The following is a 20,743-nucleotide window of genomic DNA, read 5'->3' on the forward strand; positions in this document are numbered from 1 at the left end:
CCTGTTGGTAAGCCTGTGGCTAATGGCACACGGCCAAATTTGTTGCCTGCAGTTAAATCTGGGCTATAGTAGCCAAAAAAAATCTCCCCCCAATGCTTTCCCACTGGCAATAAAGTGTACTGACCCCTGTATAGGGTCTATATACCAGAGATTGGTGTTCTTAGTTTTGAGGACAGTGGCAATCTTAGAACTCCATTACATGCTACCTCACCTTTGTTTGCATTTAGCATTTTTATTAGTTGATGCAAAGCAGTACAAAGTGCAACGGAATTAGCATTGCATAAGTGCTTGTATTAAAGGTTAGTGATTCAGTACAATGTCATAGATTTTAGTGCATTCCTACAAGGCAGGGCTTCCATGTGACTGAATGTTGAAAAATGAGTAATCTGTGGCAATAATGCCAATCCTTTATTTAGAAAACTGCCCCAAAATGCATAATAAAAAAAGTCTCTTAAATAAAAGTTTTTCTTGTAAACAATTTCTGTCCACAAAATACTGCTTAAACATTTACATTTCTCTCAAGTTATCTTGCTAGAATGTGCAAAAAGAAAACAGAAGGACAGAAAACAGAAGGAAAGAGAGCTGTGTCATGGGATCAAACAGACAGCAACAAATAATCATCTCAAGAGTTCTAGAATGACGTACTATAAATGGGCTTATTCTTCCTGTCAGTCATTATGGCAGCTGGTCTAGCAAATCAACACATTAGGGAATAGTCTCAAAATAAAATAATTTTGTTGGAGGCGAATATATAAAATGTTGTTTTATGTTTGAAGGCAAGAGAACTGAGCGAGATTTGCATACATTAGCATTATCATCCTATACATTGTTTACTCCTACAGAGAAATACTAGATAGCAGTTTGGAGAAAAAGACAGGAGCAAATACTGCATACGGTTAGATTCACATATACGACGCACGCATAATTCAGTTTTAAGTTACCATTCATAGGTTAATAAGTATATTTCAGATGAAAAGCAATGGGAATAGAAACCAAACCGTGCACACAGAACCAGATTTAACACAGTCAAGTAAAATGGGGTAACAGGGGGCAGCAATTAGTTAAGTAGAACTGGAGGTCAGTGGGGTCTGGAGACAAAGGTTACAGATTTCCATGTTACTAGAATATATAACAGGGACTTAGAAATCCATTAAAACATGTTTATATATGTCAGGTTTTATACATCTACAGGTGAGACACAACATGCACTACTGCTTGGCAGTTCAGCAAAGTGCCGTAAATGCAAGCTAAACAAGAATGTACAACACGTGCTCCCAATGGGGTGGGAATGCTTATTTAACTGTGTTTAAAAACCTTAAAGGTAACATGTGAGTGATGATCCATTTAAAAATGAATATAGTCAGCACAAACAGAAAAGGAAGCAGCATGTTTTATTATGCCAGGCATCCCCAATTTCGCACTTTCTATGTCAGAAAAGACAGCCCGACTCACAATGATTCTACTGCAACAAGAAACTCTACTCACACAGTATCGAACCATTCCAATTATCTATAATTGCCCAAAGCTTAAAACTGCCTGTCAGGCTACACAAAGAGTATGCCACTTAGTACTGAAGTAGTCATTCATTTCTTCATGAACCAAAAGCCAATTAATTTGGGAAGCAAATACTTACATGGCCAGGTTTACTGCAAATCATCCCTTGAATTTCCAAATAACTGAAGGTTAGTTCAAGCTGTTAAAAGAAAAACACAGTTTGATGTTGAAAATATGCAAATATACAGAACGTCATCAAAAAAATGCTACAGTAAACAAGCCATAACAGGCTGTACATTTCTTGGATAAATTGTGTTACCTAGCTCCATCTCCTTGCAATATATATATATATATATATATATAGAGAGAGATAGTTAACAAAATTCATACTGCGTATTGAGGAACATAAGTATCTGAACACCCTGTGATTTTGCAAGTTCTCCCACTTAGAAATCATGGAGGGGTCTGAAATTCACAAAAAATTCAGGAAATCACATTGTATGCAAAGCATCAGAGGGATCTCATTGTTAAAAGATATCAGTCAGGAGAAGGGTACAAAAGAATTTCCAAGGCATTAGATACACCATGGAACACAGTGAAGACAGTCATCATCAAGTGGAGAAAATATGGCACAACATTGACATTACCAGGAACTGGACATCCCTCCAAAATTGATGAAAAGACGAAAAGAAAACTGGTCAGGGAGGCTACCAAGAGGCCTACAGCAACATTAAAGAAGCTGCAGGAATATCTGGCAAGTACTGGCTGTGTGGTACATTTGACAACAAACTCCGTATTCTTCATATGTCTGGGCTATGGGGTAGAGTGGCAAGACGAAAGCCTTTTCTTACGAAGAAAAACATCCAAACCAGGCTACATTTTGCAAAAACATATCTGAAGTCTCCCAAAACCATGTGGGAAAAGGTGTTATGTTTGGCGCAAAAACAATACTACACATCACCAAAAGAACACCATACCCACAGTGAAGCATGGTGGTGGCAGCATCAAGCTTTGGGGCTGTTTTTCTTCAGCTGGAACTGGGGCCTTAGTTAAGATAGAGGGAATTATGAACAGTTCCAAATACCAGTCAATACTGGCACAAAACCTTCAGGCTTCTGCTAGAAAGCTGAACATGAGGAGAAACTTCATCTTTCAGCATGACATCGACCCAAAGCATTCATCCAAATCAACAGAGGAATGGCTTCACCGGAAGAAGATTAAAGTTTTGAAATGGCCCAGCCAAGCCCAGACCTGAATCCGATTGAAAATCTGTGGGGTGATCTGAAGAGGGCTGTGCACAGGAGATGCCCTCACAGTCTGACAGATTTGGAGTGTTTCTGCAAAGAAGAGTGGGCAAATCTTGCAAAGTCAAAATATGCCATGCTGATAGACTCATACCCAAAAAGACTGAGTGCTGTAATAAAATCAAAAGGTGCTTCAACAAAGTATTAGTTTAAGGGTGTGCACACTTATGCAACCACATTATTTTAGTTTTTTTGGTTTTCTTCCCTCCGCCTAAAAGATTTCAGTTTGTTTTTCAATTAAGTGGTACAGTTTATAGGTCACATTAAAGGTGGAAAAAGTTCTGAAATTATTTATCTTTGTCTCATTTTTGTACAGCACAGGAACCTGACATTTTTATCAGGGGTGTGTAGACTTTTTATATCCACTGTAGCCTTAGCAGTCTAAAACTACTACTAGCTTCTGGCTTTTCAGTATCCCAGGGTTAAGGGACTATACAGTCCATGTATGGATAGGGTCACTGATGCTCTGACCTTCGAAAGAGCGGTTGAGCCAAAATCTTGGTATTGGAAGTCTTAAACAGCTTAAAACCCAAACTAAAACCCAGCTTTAGGGGGGCCTTGGGTGTCTATACAGTAAAGTATATTTTGAGAAAAAAAATCGTACCAGCTGCCATTGGATATTTGTGTAACCCCTATTTGGCTGTAAAACAGTCAAACCCAGGCTATAATAGGTTTAGAGCAGTGCTGTCCAACTGGCGGCCCGCGACCCCCCTCTGTGTGGCCCCCCACCTGTCTAGCTGCTTTGATGGTTTACCCTTGTATAAGCTTTAAATGGTATCAGTATTGAGATTAACTGGCCCCCTGCATGGTTCTCACCTCAGATTCAGGCTGTAATCCCTCTGTATTGTTTAAACATGTAATCCCCTGTACTGTTCACACCTTTTAATCTATGCATTGTTTACCCCCTGCAGTGTTCACACCTCAGGCTCAGACTGTAATCACCCATATTGTTCTCCTGTTCACACCTCAGGCCTGTGTGTAGGCAGCATAGAGTAGGCAGAGTTTGGTACATAGGCAGCATAGGACAGGGAGGGTATGGCACACACAGGCAGCATAGGGTAGGCAGAGTATGGCACATAGGCAGCATGGGGCAGGGAGGGTATGGCACAAACAGGCAGCATAGGACAGGGAGGGTATTGAACACACAGGCAGGGTAGGGCAGAGTATGCACACACAGGCAGGGTAGGGCAGACTATGGCACACACAGGCAGCATATGGCAGGTAGAGTATGGCACACAGGCAGGGTAGGGCAGAGTATGTCACACACAGGCAGCATATGGCAGGCAGAGTATGGCACACACAGGCAGGGTAGGGCAGAGTATGGCACACACAGGCAGGGTAGGGCAGAGTATGGCACACAGAGGCAGCATATGGCAGACACAGGCATCATAGGGCAGGAAGAGTATGGCACACACAGGCAGCATATGGCAGACACAGGCATCATGGGGCAGGAAGAGTATGGTACACAGGTAGCGTAGGGCAGGCAGAGTGCTACCCTATGCTGCCTGTGGGGGTGAACCTGGCAGGGGTTTGTTCTGGGAGTTTGTTAGCAGTTGGAAATAGCCAGTAAATGGTCCCTAAGGTGTGTAATTATGTACTGGGGGTTGCTGTACTATCCACAGGGGAGGAGAAGTCATATGGATTTTAGGGTGTGTCTTAATATGACATAATATAATTCTTTCAAATATGAATGATGGTTGATATCCCTGCAGTGAGGACCAAGCATTTGGGTTTTTGCTGCACTACCACCATTGTGATAAAATGGGTGTGGTTTGAAGTGGGTGTGGTTTAAAAGGGGGAGTGTCTTCCATTAGCGGCCCTCCACCATGTATGCGCGAGAACTTCCGGCCCTCGGCACCGCAGAAGTTGGACTGCACTGGTTTAGAGCATGGGGTACATGCGACTCAATCCTTCAGGATAGGCCTTTGCTATATGGAAGTGACCTGCTGAGCTAGGATGTGGTATAACTACAACTCACTGTAGCTGTGTGCAGTAAAGATTTAGTAAAGATGGATGCCAGAAGGTTCTTGCAGTTGAACAATAGAACTGGTTAAAGACAATCAATGTGCAGGGTTATTGCAATATACTCACATACAGATGTTATATGATAGTACTCCCTGAGGACAGCAAAGAGAGGATGCACACCAGTATATCCCACCTCCTTTGTCTGGGCAGGGTAAATGCACCTGGTCAGCTTGGCACCCCTATGGAAGCATTCTGGATAGATACCTCAGTCCTCAGGTTGAATACCTCTAGCTTTAAGAGTCCTACAGCCGACTGTGGATCAGGGTTTAGGTACTGCCTCCTATGTCTTAACCGTGGCCCTATGCTGAGGCAACAGTGCCTGTATGGAAGAGTACTTCCAGCGGCTTTCCTTGGTGGAGCCGAAACTGCTCTTGCTTCCTTCCCTCTCTATCTCACTTTCCTAGAAAGTGCTTGACAAGAGTAACTATCTAACTGGTCCTCGTTCACAGGGTCCCTGTCCCCGACTTCTCTAGAGCAAATGGTGGCTCTAGGGCAATAATGGCTTTACTGGGGCCTATTCTTATACCAGGCTCAGTGGACCTTCACCTGAGACACAGAGGCAGTCAAAGAGGAAGACACACCCTCCCACTATATTGGAGTGTAAGAGGTGTGGTCAACCCAAATAAACCAATAAGGTACAGGTGCATAACTGCAGACTGATACATGGGTCTTTGCCTAGCTACAGCAGAAATGAGGAAGTTTAACCCTATGGGTCCCTACACTTGCTGTCTAAATCCAATGGCAGAACTGGGGGGGGGGGGGGGGGGGGGGGGGTGAGGCATAATGACCTAAACACAACACTGCCTAAAACTGCAAATATCTCAGAAACCATTAAAACACAAAATTAATGTAAACTTCAATAGTGCTCAAAGGACCACTTTAAGAAAACTAAGATGAATAATTTTTTTGGTTTTAGAGTCCCTTTATTTAAGGCAAATAAGTCACGTGTCACATGTAAACATGTACACGCTCATTTCCAGTAAGTTTCCATACAAAGATAAGAAGCACTGATTATTTAATTGGTTAGTTCCCCTTTAAAGTAGCATTGCTATTGAGAGACACTTCAAAATCACAGTCTTTTTTAAGAAAAATAATTTCCCCTTTTTTTTCTTCTGCTAAGATAAGACCCAGTTTTGCAATTCATTTGCAAATTTGGGATCCTCATCCTAGCAAAGCATATAAATCACACATTTTTATTAAAAATTGATGGATTGTATTTCCTTAAATTTGAATAAGTAAACTAGGGTTAAGTTTCAATTTGGTATTTGGCTGAATTTTTTTCAGAAGCAAAATCCAAAAGCCAAATGCAAAAACTATGAGTTTGGTGCATCCCAATATGTATGTATGTATGTATGTACAGTGGCTTGCAAAAGTATTCGGCCCCCTTGAACTTTTCCACATTTTGTCACATTACAGCCACAAACATGAATCAATTTTATTGGAATTCCACATGAAAGACCAATACAAAGTGGTGTACACGTGAGAAGTGGAACGAAAATCATACATGATTCCAAACATTTTTTACAAATAAATAACTGCAAAGTGGGGTGTGCGTAATTATTCAGCCCCCTTTGGTCTGAGTGCAGTCAGTTGCCCATAGACATTGCCTGATGAGTGCTAATGACTAAATAGAGTGCACCTGTGTGTAATCTAATGTCAGTACAAATACAGCTGCTCTGTGACTGCCTCAGAGGTTGTCTAAGAGAATATTGGGAGCAACAACACCATGAAGTTCAAAGAACACACCAGACAGGTCAGGGATAAAGTTATTGAGAAATTTAAAGCAGGCTTAGGCTACAAAAAGATTTCCAAAGCCTTGAACATCCCACGGAGCACTGTTCAAGCGATCATTCAGAAATGGAAGGAGTATGGCACAACTGTAAACCTACCAAGACAAGGCCGTCCACCTAAACTCACAGGCCGAACAAGGAGAGCGCTGATCAGAAATGCAGCCAAGAGGCCCATGGTGACTCTGGACGAGCTGCAGAGATCTACAGCTCAGGTGGGGGAATCTGTCCATAGGACAACTATTAGTCGTGCACTGCACAAAGTTGGCCTTTATGGAAGAGTGGCAAGAAGAAAGCCATTGTTAACAGAAAACCATAAGAAGTCCCGTTTGCAGTTTGCCACAAGCCATGTGGGGGACACAGCAAACATGTGGAAGAAGGTGCTCTGGTCAGATGAGACCAAAATGGAACTTTTTGGCCAAAATGCAAAACGCTATATGTGGCGGAAAACTAACACTGCACATCACTCTGAACATACCATCCCCACTGTCAAATATGGTGGTGGCAGCATAATGCTCTGGGGGTGCTTCTCTTCAGCAGGGACAGGGAAGCTGGTCAGAGTTGATGGGAAGATGGATGGAGCCAAATACAGGGCAATCTTGGAAGAAAACCTCTTGGAGTCTGCAAAAGACTTGAGACTGGGGCGGAGGTTCACCTTCCAGCAGGACAACGACCCTAAACAAAAAGCCAGGGCAACAATGGAATGGTTTAAAACAAAACATATCCATGTGTTAGAACGGCCCAGTCAAAGTCCAGATCTAAATCCAATCGAGAATCTGTGGCAAGATCTGAAAACTGCTGTTCACAAACGCTGTCCATCTAATCTGACTGAGCTGGAGCTGTTTTGCAAAGAATAATGGGCAAGGATTTCAGTCTCTAGATGTGCAAAGCTGGTAGAGACATACCATAAAAGACTGGCAGCTGTAATTGCAGCAAAAGGTGGCTCTACAAAGTATTGACTCAGGGGGCTGAATAATTATGCACACCCCACTTTGCACTTATTTATTTATAAAAAATGTTTGGAATCATGTATGATTTTCGTTCCATGTCTCACGTGTACCCCACTTTGTATTGGTCTTTCACGTGGAATTCCAATAAAATTGATTCATGTTTGTGGCTGTAATGTGACAAAATGTGGAAAAGTTCAAGGGGGCCAAATACTTTTGCAAGCCACTGTATGTATGTATAACTTTATTTATAAAGCGCCACAAGGGTACACAGCGCTGTACAATCATAATAATAAAACATTTTGAATCACTGCTCTCCATAATGTGAACTTTAATGGTTCTTTGTCATAGGTCATTTTCTAATAGGTGTTTTTTAATATACCGACAAGCAAAGACACAAATAGATTTTGATGTTGAATGATCATTTCATTCATAAATCATTAATAAAATATTGATAGTTTGGTAATACTGATACTGGCAACATACTTTGGGATGCATTTATATCTTGGATATTACTGGTAAGAATACTATAATGCATATTTTATAACAGCTGCACTCCGGAACTCTTTTGTATGAGACCTCTGAGGGTGAGATTAAAAACACTGATCAATCTACATTTTCTTTTATATGTGTTCTCATATTTCTGTCTTTGCACTGGATTCTGATGTCATAAGAAGCATAGTTGTTGACATCATACATCTGTAGCTAGCCCAGGTATTTATTTTGTTGGGGAAAAGAGGTATTATTGTCTAACAAACACTGTGTTATTCCACAGTTTTAACAAAGATTTTAGCGAACATGTCAGACAAGAAGAACAACTTATCATTCCCATTTCATCTTACTGCAGTCTTTTCCAATTTATCACAAAGCTAAACTAAATATGTATATCAGCCTGCATTAGGATGAACAAGCGGTGGTAATCATTCACATTCTGCAGTGTCAAACTTCACAAATTATGAACAATGACTCCGAAAGGAATCATATATTCATTGCACTGCACGAAAATCTATGGGCAGCACTTTCACACTGAATGAATTATTATGCATGGCTTGCTTCAGATAGAAATTTAATTTGTAAAGGGGACAACATAGTTCTGAAATGTTGTAGGCAAATACAAAATAAAAGGCAGGTATATACTGTATATCCCCATTATAGGAACCATCCAAGCATGAACTATGAATAGCAGCAAAATTGCACAGCAGTATATTAATGTACATTTTGACTGGGTAAAGCATAACAGCTTTAATGAGCATTTGCTTCACCACAACTGTGAATACACATATGTGTTTTTGTAAGGTGCTTCCATTTCACAATTTATACTGCTCCTTGTATTTGGATCCTAAATAACTACCCTAATGGGGGTTGAGGTAGGTTTATACTAGGGAAAGAGATTTTAACTACTTGTTATGTGAAAATATAGTGCTATGTGAGACAGAAGTATGATGGCTAGAGCTAAATGATCCACCTTTTAATCTAAAACACTGAAATATGACACTGCTCTGTATAATTTTCTTCCTCTCTCATTTAGCCTTTTAAGTTCAAGCTAGAGAGCAAAAATAAAAACAATGAAGAACAACACAGAGTAAGCATGATAATAAGCAGTGTAAAACTGCTAATATCATGAAGATGCCACAAAAGTGCTCAGAAAAGCAATGTTACAATGATTTTTTTGGGTGACGTTTAATTCACCTTCAATTCAGAAGAAAATGGCTATTGAGGTTCAGCACTACCACACATGGAAATATGTTTTAAGGCAACTAGGACCTTGGTCTATCACAAGTCCACCCATCTGTAAAGTTGGTTATCCTTCTAATCCTTGGATCTTGAAAAGTTACATTTTAGTAGGTTACAGGGGAAAAGAATACAGTACAGTTATGTTTTCCCTTCTACACCATTCATAGCAGAGCAAAAGACAACAATAAAAGCAGTATGTCTTGTATCAAACATGAGAGAATGTACAGATATGGGATCTGTTATGCTGAAACCTGTTATTCAGAAACTTCTGAATAACTGGAAGGGCATCTCCCATAGACTCCATTATAAGAAAATGTTTTAAAATGATACCTTTTTTGTGTAATAATAAAACAGCACAAAACAATCCTATTGGGTTTATATGATGTTTAAATGATTTTTTAGTAGACTAAAGGCATGGAGATCCAAATTATGAAAAGATCCCTTATCCAGAAAACCCCAGATCCAGAGCACTCTGGATAATAGGTTAAAATACCTGTACATGGTAGCAATTAAATGGCCTCAAGCCTACCAAAAACATGTAAACATGAAATAAACCCAAAAGCAATGTTTTGAAACCAATATGGGTTCATGCAATTTAGTTAGGATTAAGTACAAGGTACTGTTTTATTATTACAGAGAAAATGGAAATGATTAAAACATTTAAATTATTTGCTTAAAATGTACTCTATGGGAGATGGCCTGTAATTCTAAACTTTCTGGATAATGCGTTTCCTACAGCTGTACTGCAAAAATAGAACAGTCTTTTTATAAAAGGCTGGGGTCCTTGAATTAAACTCAAGTAATATATTCAGTAAGAAGTTGGTGGCACTCTCAGCACTGTAAAAAGTCAATCTGGTTGGTAGATAGGCAGCCAGCAGCTTTGTGAACGTGCTGTGTATTTTGAGGGCAAGCTATAACTGGCTACCTGTATCCTACTGTGTTTTTGGGGGGCAACCATCAAACATTACCTATAATGAGCTCCAATAAAAGTGTCATTTTTAAAAGTATCATATTTATCATTGGTGGCCACATAATACAATTTAACGGCACACCGACACAATTTAAAACAACATCTACATGTTATCCCCCTAAACCCTATGTCCTGGGTTTCCCAAAGGAAAGCAGCAAGTACACCAGCTGTGGTATAGCCTGAACTTTGACTTTAAACAAAAAGGAAATCACACTAATACCTAGTGGTCTAGAGAGCCTGGAAGTTCAGGCAGTTTTAAAAGCCAAAAAGCAGTAGTTTGTTAAAAAAAAGAAAAAGCGATGCCAAATAAATCTGATACTAACGATGACATAGAGACATAGTTGTTGTTTTTTTTTTTAAATGAAATCAGTACCATTTTAAATACTGTATTATATGATGTATAAAATGAAGAAGATCCACCAAATGCTAATGTTCTATTGCAAATGTAATGACAATTTTCCTTCAACAGATGCAGCATTTTTTATTTATTTATTTTTAAAGGAGAAGGAAAGGCTAATAAAGAGAATCTCAAGCTGCAGGAATACCTTCAGTTCTCTCAAGAGTGCCCTTAAGTCTCCCCATATTTCTCCTGTTCAGATGATCAGAAGCCTCATAAGAAAAAAAAAAAACGCTGAGCTCTGTAAAGAAAATTCCCATAATGCCTCGCTCCTGCACCAAGACCTAAACCCCTGTACATGTGCAGTTTGTAAGACTATGAGGAAGCTTCCTGCTGATTGTCTTAGATCCACATTCCTAAGGGGGGGAGAGAGTTCTTAGCATTCTTGAGGGAGGGGGGAGCAGGAGAAGGCAGAGAGGAGAGAGCTGCGCAGACTCTAGCACAAGAAAACAAAGAGACAAGGAATCCCGTTTCTTTTGACAGAGAACTTAGTGCAGCGTTTCTGTGAGTGCTTATGGCTGTATTTACATAGACCTTTCTGATAAAGCTTACTTAGTTTTTACCTTTCCTTCTCCTTTAAATTTGTCAAGTAAGATTCCACTCAGGTTGCTATTCAGATAGTTCAGTGTCTGACTGAACTCAAACATACTGGATTTCTTCAAAATACAGAAAGGGTCTATAAACCAGTGCAGATTGACTGATGCAGATTGACTGAGGCACTTTACTTGTTGTGCTGGCTGAAATATTTTGACCGGACTGCGTGGAGAGTGCCGACTCTCTAGGCTGTGCACCAAGTAGTAATTCTCTGGAGGAGGTAAGGGTGTGCTGGTGTAAATATTTTTCCCACTGATGCAAATACATACCTTTGTAGGAACCCGTGCTGTCAGGATAAAAGCGCGACATGATGCAAGAACCTGCAAAACATGAGAAAGTAGAATTTAAAGTACATTCCTACTTATACCACCTAGGACTTGTTTTCTAGAAATAAACAAACCCTAATTTTTACTTCTAAACATTTACTTCTAAACAACCTTCAAATATATAATATTAACTGATTGAAACTTGTTTTAACCTTAAGCTACTACTGAAAACAGTAGTTGACCACTGCTACATTGTTTTAAATAGTAAAATGTAATGAAGAACAGCAGTTAAGAGTTTCTGGTTTGCAAACCAGGGGCTCTTTTCCGCCCCTAGTAACTTTGGTGGCAGCACTGCAGCAGCCCCCCTGTTAGTAATCTCAGTGCTGCTTCTGAGATGCCCTGACTACAGAAAATGAATGTGTTTCACAGATCAAAGCAGTGGAACATGTTCTGTGCATTTTTATTGAAATATAGTTCAAGGTAGTCATACAGACTGGGTTTTTTAAAATATACAAATTAAAATTCAATTTTGCTATTTATTACTCTGTTAGTTCATGTGAGATATTTATAAATGTACATTTTTTAGAAAGCTATATATTGCACTGTCTGTGCACAGACAGATATGAAGTATGAATCCATTATGGTATGGAATCTGTTATTCAGAAACCCATCCAGAACTCCATCAAGAAAGCTCAGAATTACAGGGAGGCCATGTCCCATAGACTCTATTTTAAGCGAACAATTCATATTTTTAAAAATTATTTATTTTGATTTGTATTAATACCTTTTACTTGATCCTAACTAAGCTGAATGAATCCCTATTGGTGACAAAACAATCCTATTTGGTATATTTAATATTTAAATGGATTTTAAGTATGGCGATGCATATTACAGAAATATCCCTATAATATATCTATAATTCAGCAGCAACTGACATTACTAGTGCACCCTTACATCTATGGGGCTAGCAAGGTTATTTTTAACACATAAAGAGAAGAACATTTTCATTGACTAAGGAGAGAAAACAGTGCTCCTATCCCTTCGAAAAGTGTACTTAATTAAGTCAGATCGACTTTATTCATTTGATCCCTTACTCTGGTCGGAGTGACTAGTCAATAGGGCTTGTAACCAAATGTAAACTGTAATGTTATGTATGCAATGTAATGTAAGGTCTGGTAAAATGTATTCTGCTTGATTATTTATGGCACTGTTCACTTCCTATTTGAAGTAAATAACTTTTAATCCACTGACAAAGGCTAAACATGTTTAATTATGAAAAATTGCCCTAATCCATCACAGCAGGGATTACATAAGAGGAAGCTGTATTATTGTGCTAGCAGGGCACTGCAGAAAAAAAGGAAGTTTATATAATAAAATTAGAGTGAGAACATCCCAATAGAGAACTGATCTTTGTGATTCCTGTTGGAAAAACAGAAACTAAAATATGACTTTCAAGAGTCCCAACTATCTTCCTACGAACAAAAGGTTTAGCTAGCTAGCAAGACCTCGAGCTGTGCTGTGAGCAAATAAGGGACTTTAGATAAAGGTTATTATATGAAAATTGTGCATAACTACTGTATTATATAACAAATAGAACAATTTGTTTATAGTCACATAGAAAACCAAATCACTGTCATAGGAATTATGCTAAATGAAATCCTAGAATCAATTGAATGTGATTAATCATATCTTGTCACGTATGGCTTGCCTTGAGAACATTCTCACTAATGGGGGTGGCAAGGGGCATTTCTTTGATGCCACATTTTTTTTAGACAATGAAAAACTCAGCAAGCAAACACTATGTTAAAGCAATGTTATCATTTAGAAACTCTAGCATAGCAACATTGTTCCAACTGTTCCAGTTGTTGGGGGTTCCTAAAGTACAAGGTTTGCGCAGAAGTATGGAGCTAGAAGATTCTCCTGTAATGTCTAGAATCTTCTAGTTATTCTACTACATAGAAATTTATTTAACTAAAAAATGTAAAACTGGTAGAAAAACATTTTTTTTATGTTTTACATTTACATTTCAATGAAGTCCAAATTTTTTACTAAATCAAATTCAGCTATTTCAGCAGAATGATGAACTTTATGTTTTAATATATGTTAAAAACTAGATTTTAAAAAGTATTAAAATCTTAGACCAAAAGCAACTGAGATGGTTAAAATGCTAAGTCAGACAGTAACCTAGAGGGTAGGGATGCACCAAATTCACTAATTTAGGAATTGGCCAAATATATGCATATTTATTAGGATACCACTAAATTAAGATAAGGAAGAGTAAGAGAACCCAGCGTGAATTGCGTGGTGGAAAATTTGCAACTTCCGTGTTTATGTGACAAAAATTGACATGATTTTAAGAGGCATGGATTCGGCCAAATCGAAATTCTGCTGAAAAAAGGCCGAATCTGAAACGAATCCTGGATTCAGGGGATCCCTACTGCACTTCTGTAACTTTCTTCTCCGCATCAACCATTTCTCAAGCTCTGAAGGTTATAAAGAGTGTGCTTGAGAGAAAAAATACATTCAGATAAGATCCTCAAAATCATATTGCAAATGGAAGTTGTGTGTCCTCCCTCAAATCAAAAGACATATTTATGTAAAATAACTTCCTGTGTTTCAGTTGCACCTGTTGAAAACCTGCAAACAGACCTTTCCATGCCTGCTTGCCCTTTGCTGCCAAATGTCATGTTTCTGGTGATAGATTTGATTTTTCCTTATTGCACTTATTAGCAATGTAACAACCAAGTAGCAGAAGGACCTATGCCGACTCATATATCTACCAGCATTTAAGGTGCAGTATATTCCTGAATTTGGCAGCTTCACCATAAATATACTGTAAAAAAACAGAAACTATCTAGAATGAAAACAAACCTGCAGCCATGGCATTAACAAGGTACCTGCATCACTTGACGCCTGTATGAATTAAATTATATATAAATAATTTTAGGGTTTTTTTTATTTCCTGGTGTTTCTCATACATTGTACTTTGCAGAGCCAGTAATCCTGTCTGACCTGCAGAAATCCCCACCACGAGTCACCAGGTGCAGCATGGCCTCAGGAAATATGGTGTTTGCAGTAGATCACTGTGTGCCAAAGGAACCCTTGGAAACATAAAGGTTTGCGTTTTTTTGCCAGATTCAATTTAGAAAACATAACTATAAATATTTCACATAACTATTAAATACTAGCAAATGCAGATTATGCCTAGAAAACGTAAAAAGCCTGAAAGTTGATACTGGAAGGAATCCAAGAACAATTACAGCACCAAGGATTTCATATATAAATGAGCAACAGGTCCATCTGACTTTTATCTAATAAAAGTTTTAGCTCTGATTACATTACTTTGTAAATCTTAATGTGCCTTTCTTTACTTTTAATTTAATTTACTAGAATAAAAACAGGGATTCTGTCATGATTTTTATTACTTAATTATACTGTGTACATTGCAAATAATTAATTCTACCATTATTCTATTCTATTCTATTCTTCAACCAATAAATGTATTTTTTTTAGTTGTAATGCCGGTGTGTAGGCAGTGATTTCAGTGCATCTGTGCTTTCAAAAGCAGCCTAATACCTGTGTGTTTTTCTCATGTTTTTTTTTTTAATGCATCATTACATAGCAGATAGACTCTGTAGATAACAATGGGAATCTATGCTGTTTATCTGTTATCTGCTATGTAACCTGTGCCTTTCTCCTTTTTTTGGTGTGTAGGCAGCCATCTCAGTGCATTGTGCCAGATTCTGTGCTTTCAGAAGCACCTTACAATGCAACTGCTTTCAGATAAGCTATTAATTCTAATGCTCAGTGTAACTGGAGGAGTTAAGCCGTGCAACATGCATATGACAGACAAGTCCCTGATCTGGGTCACTTTATGCTATAGAGCAGTGCTGTCCAACTGGCGGCCCGCGACCCCCTTCTGTGTGGCCCCCCCCCACCTGTCTGGCTGCTTTGATGGCTTACCTTTGTTTAAGATTTAAATGGTATCAGTACTGAGATTAACTGGCCCCTGCATGGTTCACACCTCAGATTCAGGCTATAATACCCTTGTATTGTTTAAAAATGTAATTCTTTTGTTGGCCGCGGCTATTCTTTTGAAGCCCGGAATTTTTTTTTATCGTGAAACAATCCGCCAATGGTGAAACATGGAAATTCGCCACAAATGCATGCCTGCTGAAACATTTCGCCCATCAATAATGCTAAAGATTTTCTTAATAACTTCAGGTTTATCAGATAACCATGCATTGCCTGTCTTAAGTTAAATGGAGTATCTACTTAGTTCTTATACATGAGGTTACCTTAAAATAATAGCTTAAAGGCCAATTTAATTTTCAGTCCACAAATTTTCAGTGGCATTTAAGTCTGGGCTTTTTGATAGCCATTCCAGCACTTTCACTGTGTGTCATTTTGGCATTTTACTGCCAATAGATTTGCCATATTAGTGCCACCTAAAACAATATATTTATTCTGCAGAACCATTACCATACCTGAGTAAACAACTTTATCCATTAGCTTAAGATAGCAGCTGCCATTTTAAGTAGCTTCCTGTCTGCATTCTAGCCCTTACAGCTCAGATCACACATTCCTATGGGTGGGGGGAGCGAGTCCTTAGCATTCTTGCCTTTCTGATAAAGCTTACTTAGTTTTTACCTTTCCTTCTCCTTTAAGCTATTTTGCTATTTAGCTTTGTTGGTATGCTTTTGATCATGGTCTAGCAGGAAGACAAAGTTGTGACCAAGTTTTACTTTCTGGCTGATTTCTTGGGGTGTTTGCTTCTTAATCTCTACATGACCATTCAACCGCATGATGCAAACTATTTTTTTAAGTGTACCAGTCCCTTTTCCAGCAAAACACTCCCAAACAGCATGATGCTTCCACATCTATGCTTCACAGTTTGGTCGGTGTCCTTCAGCTTAAAAGGATCAAGCAAAGTTTGTTCATCCCTCAGTTAATTTAAGCCTTTTTTTGTGAAACGTTCAGAGTTTTGTACCAAGCTTTTTATATTTCATATAAGTAATTGTTTGTACAGATGCTTGTGGGAACAGATTTTTTGAAGTTGATAAAATTATGATTTATTTTTTTTTTAAAGGTCTTAGCATGCTTTTCCCATGGTATCAAGGGCAAACAAAGTGACTTAGGAAGATCCCTATCTACAGCCACAGCTGCACTCCCATTTAGCTAATAATTAAGACAGCTGGGCAATCAGAAACTTCTTTAAGTCAGTACATCACAATTTGGGATATGCGTGACTGTTTAAAGAGACAGGCAACCTGGTATATGTAAACTTTTGATCAATATTAATTAGATACGGTAAACAAAATTCATTTCCAAGTTATTACTTTAAAATGATGCCCTAGGATAGTAAAAAAGATACCTTTTTTAACTTAAATTAAACTTCACTCTGATGTTACAATACATTGGCAGTGTTTTTTAACTGTACAAACTTTCTAAATAGGATTCCTCTCAAGGATGCAGAATCCATGCTTGTATTTGGGCTGGAATAAAAATTATGGCCTGTAGTGTAGTGATTTTTTTTTTTACTCTTTGTGGGTTTGTATTTATTGCCTCAACACCTAATGGTCCTTTTCCAATGCTGTTCAGTACTTTGCTTTCTTGCACCTTAAAACCAAAAACCCATCATACAGTTGGATCAGACATTGCATAAGTTACAATTCTGACATTTTTGAGACCTATAAATGGCAGCACCAGAGTTTAACAGCATTAAGCTTGCATACTCAACTATAGCTGAATGCAAAGCCTGCCAAAATGCTAGAGAAAATGAAGCCCAGAACATCATTATGTCTGTAGAAACAATGTTATCAGTAACCTGTCTGCTCAAATAAAGCTCAGCTTGCTGACTTCATTACATCCACTTAGTCTCTCCCGCTGGTTTCAAATTGCCATCTTGAACATGTCAGATCTAGAACCATATCGTAATTCAATGAGCTCATGAAATTCTCTACTAGAAATCAATAAACATGCTAATCCCAATAGAATCTTCTGTTTCTCACATTTTGGCAGAAAATATCATCGAGGAATATCATCAAGGAATTTTTAAGCTGTACAATACATTTTTCACTATAGTATTGAATGAAGAAGAGTCTCTTAGTAGTCCACAGAACAGAATAAAATACATATTGTTAAACTGACCAACCATATACGTGGCAACTGTTTGCGCTCCTCGATCTGCGTGTGTTGTCTGTGAAAAGTGTGACATCTGAATACAGATATAATTAGGGATGCACCGAATCCAGGATACGGTTAGGGATTTGGTCAAGATTCTGCATTTTTCGGCAGGATTCGGATTCGTCCACACTTCCGGCCAAACTGAATGCTTAAAATGACAGACATTTAACCCTTCTGGAACCTAATTTGTGTATGCAAATTAGGATTCAGATCGGTAATCGGCCAAATCTGTCACAAAGGATTCAGGGTTTGGTCGAATCCGAAAAAAGCAGATTTGGTGCATCCCTAGATATAATTATAGTCACCAAAATAGAGATTTTAAGAGCATTTATATGCAGGCTGGAAAAAAGGGCACTGGAGCTAAAGGGTAGGCCAGGTAAACCAAAAGCTACTTTATTGAGTCTGTATAAAGTATACATTTACATTACTTACTGAATCTCTAAATGGCATTCTGTTTTGGCACTCATCAATACAAAACACTGTATTAATATGTGAAACTGTAGTTTCATTAGTACAGGTACATTAAACAGCATAAATCCCACGGTCCTGATTTAGGTGAGACAGTGATGACTCAAAAAATATTCCATAATGTAGAAGTGCGAAAAAAATATACACACATTTATTTATAGAAATACAAAATTAAAGACTGCATAAAAAGTGCATCTTTATAGTGTACAGAATGTATTAAAATCTATGGGTTAAAGCATGGTACATAAAATTTTATGAGACACTATTGCCCTCTCCACCAGTGATTTAAGCTCATTTTAAACCAGGGCAATACCTTGCCCCTGCTCCTGCTATTACTTGCTACAGATCAGACAATTATATACAAGAACATCTTGGTGCTTTGCCATCAAGTATTTAACAGGATCACTTGACTAAAATAAAACTGATTTGGACTGATGCCCAACAGATGGTTCCATCACACTTGTACAACCCTTCACACAACTCTTCTACAAAGGTTTAATGGACGTTGATGGCCGATATACCGGTGGCAAAATCAGCATTTCTGCCCTTTCTATATCCTGAATGAATGATGCTTCTCTGTCTGACTTTTTGTCATACAAAAGGCCAAAACTGCAAACCTTTTAATTTTCAATATCAATCACTGATTATTTAAATGTAATAAAATTATTTAATTTTTTAAATGTAAATGCCTTTTTCTTCTAAAGAGTCATCCAAGTCCTTAATGTCTTAAGAATCATTTAATCAGATATGTTTGTTCCATTACGCCAAAGAAGAAATAAAGCAAACTGCGTGTTCACTTATATTTTATTATTTGACCAGTGGAAAGGTAGCATGGATTTGAAGCACACCCCTGCAAGGAAAACTTACTGTAATTATATGGAAGAACAAAGGATGCTTGTACTATAATGAATATTAAAAGCATCTGACCTAAAAAGCATATCAACTATACAAGCATTTCTTTCTTTAACAAAAGCTGCACCAGTAAGGTTAAAATATAGGAGGATAAAAATACTTTAATGCCTCCAAGACTTTTGACAGAGGGGTCCCCAAAAGCCACTGCACAGCAGCATGTGGAGTGGTGCCAACTTACACCCACAGCTGCAGCAGTTAAACATGTACTAAATGGAATTTATGCACCTCCAAAGTAAACAATGCCAATCAAGCACTTCTAAGGTTTCAGCCACCTGTATCCTGATACCTGGCATAATTTATCTGTTTAGACCCCACCATTTAAGGGACAATGGAAAACCCAATGTCAAAATGTCATCATCCAGTGTTTTAGCCCATAGGCTCTATAAACAGATAGGAAAAAGTCTGTAAGCAATTTCTAGGTTCAAATCTGCCATGTAGAAATAAAAAGATTCCAGCCTGCCAACAGTTCTTCAATTCTTTTCTAGTTGCCAAGGGACATTAAAGGACTTAAGGCTAGTTAAGAGTTAATCTCAAGCTGCAGGCATACCTTCAGTTGTCTCAATAGTGCCCTGAAGTCTCCCCATATTTCACCTGTTCAGATGATCAGAAGCCAAACAGGAAGAAAAACGCTGAGCTGTGTAAAGAAAGTTCCCATAATGTCTCGCTCCTGCACAGACACCCAGACCAAGTGAACATGCTCAGTTAGTAAGACTATGGGGCTGATTTACTTACCCACGAACGGGTCGAAATGAGTCCGATTGCGTTTTTTTCGTAATGATCGGTATTTTGCGATTTTTTCGTATGTTTTGCGATTTTTTCGGATTCTTTACGAATTTTTCGTTACCAATACGATTTTTGCATAAAAACGCGAGTTTTTCGTATCCAATACAAAAGTTGCGTAAAAAGTTGCGCATTTTTCGTAGCGTTAAAACTTAACGCTACGAAAAATGCGCAACTTTTCGCGTAAGTTTTAACGCTACGAAAAATGCGCAACTTTCGTAATGGATACGAAAAACTCGCGTTTTTATGCAAAAATCGTATTGGTAACGAAAAATTCGTAAAGAATCCGAAAAAATCGCAAAACATACGAAAAAGTCGCAAAATGTTCGTTTTCAAGTCGGAACTTTTCCAATTCGGGTCGGATTCGTGGGTTAGTAAATCAGCCCCTATGAGTCAGCTTCCTGTTAATTGGCTCAGATCCACATTCTTAAGGGGGAGGGAGTGAGTTCTTAGCATTCTTGTGGGAGGGGGGAGCAGGAGAGAGGAGACAGCAGAGGGCTGCGTGTCTCTGGCACATGAATTACAGACACAAGAAATCTTTTCACAGAGTCAGTTCAGCATTTCTGTGAGTGCTTATGGCTGTATTTACATAGACCTTTCTGATAAAGCTTACTTAGTTTTTACCTTTCTTTCTCCTTTAAGGTCTTTTTGTACGTAACGTAAGGGCAACTACAGACAGGACACTTTATTACTTGCAGGAAATCTCCTCTCTCATGGTTGACAAAGTGCTGGAAAATATCTTCTCCTCTTAATCCATTAAAGGAGAACTAAACTCTACCCATTCTTAGCCTCCCCTCCACTGCCCCCCCTTTAATCTCCACCCCCACAAGAGTTATTGTATTTAGAAGTCACCTTGTGTGCTAACCTTTCATAAATCTA

At 38.5% G+C, this 20,743-nt stretch overlaps 1 protein-coding gene across 5 annotated transcripts in view; it reads right to left on the reverse strand.

Annotated features, from left to right (window-relative positions):
* The window catches only part of carmil1 (capping protein regulator and myosin 1 linker 1), a 163,127-nt gene that overhangs the window by 93,074 nt on the left and 49,310 nt on the right, over window positions 1-20,743 (reverse strand). For all 5 annotated transcript variants that reach the window (XM_031903488.1, XM_031903487.1, XM_018094821.2 and 2 more), the window contains exons 3-4: window positions 11,522-11,572; window positions 1,634-1,693 (exon numbers count right to left, since the gene is read on the reverse strand). In XM_031903488.1, the coding sequence (XP_031759348.1) occupies window positions 1,634-1,693; window positions 11,522-11,572 (111 nt within the window). The remainder of the gene's footprint in view (window positions 1-1,633; window positions 1,694-11,521; window positions 11,573-20,743) is intronic.

The sequence above is a fragment of the Xenopus tropicalis genome, chromosome 6, assembly GCF_000004195.4.
Source record: "Xenopus tropicalis strain Nigerian chromosome 6, UCB_Xtro_10.0, whole genome shotgun sequence".
Taxonomy (NCBI): domain Eukaryota; kingdom Metazoa; phylum Chordata; class Amphibia; order Anura; family Pipidae; genus Xenopus; species Xenopus tropicalis.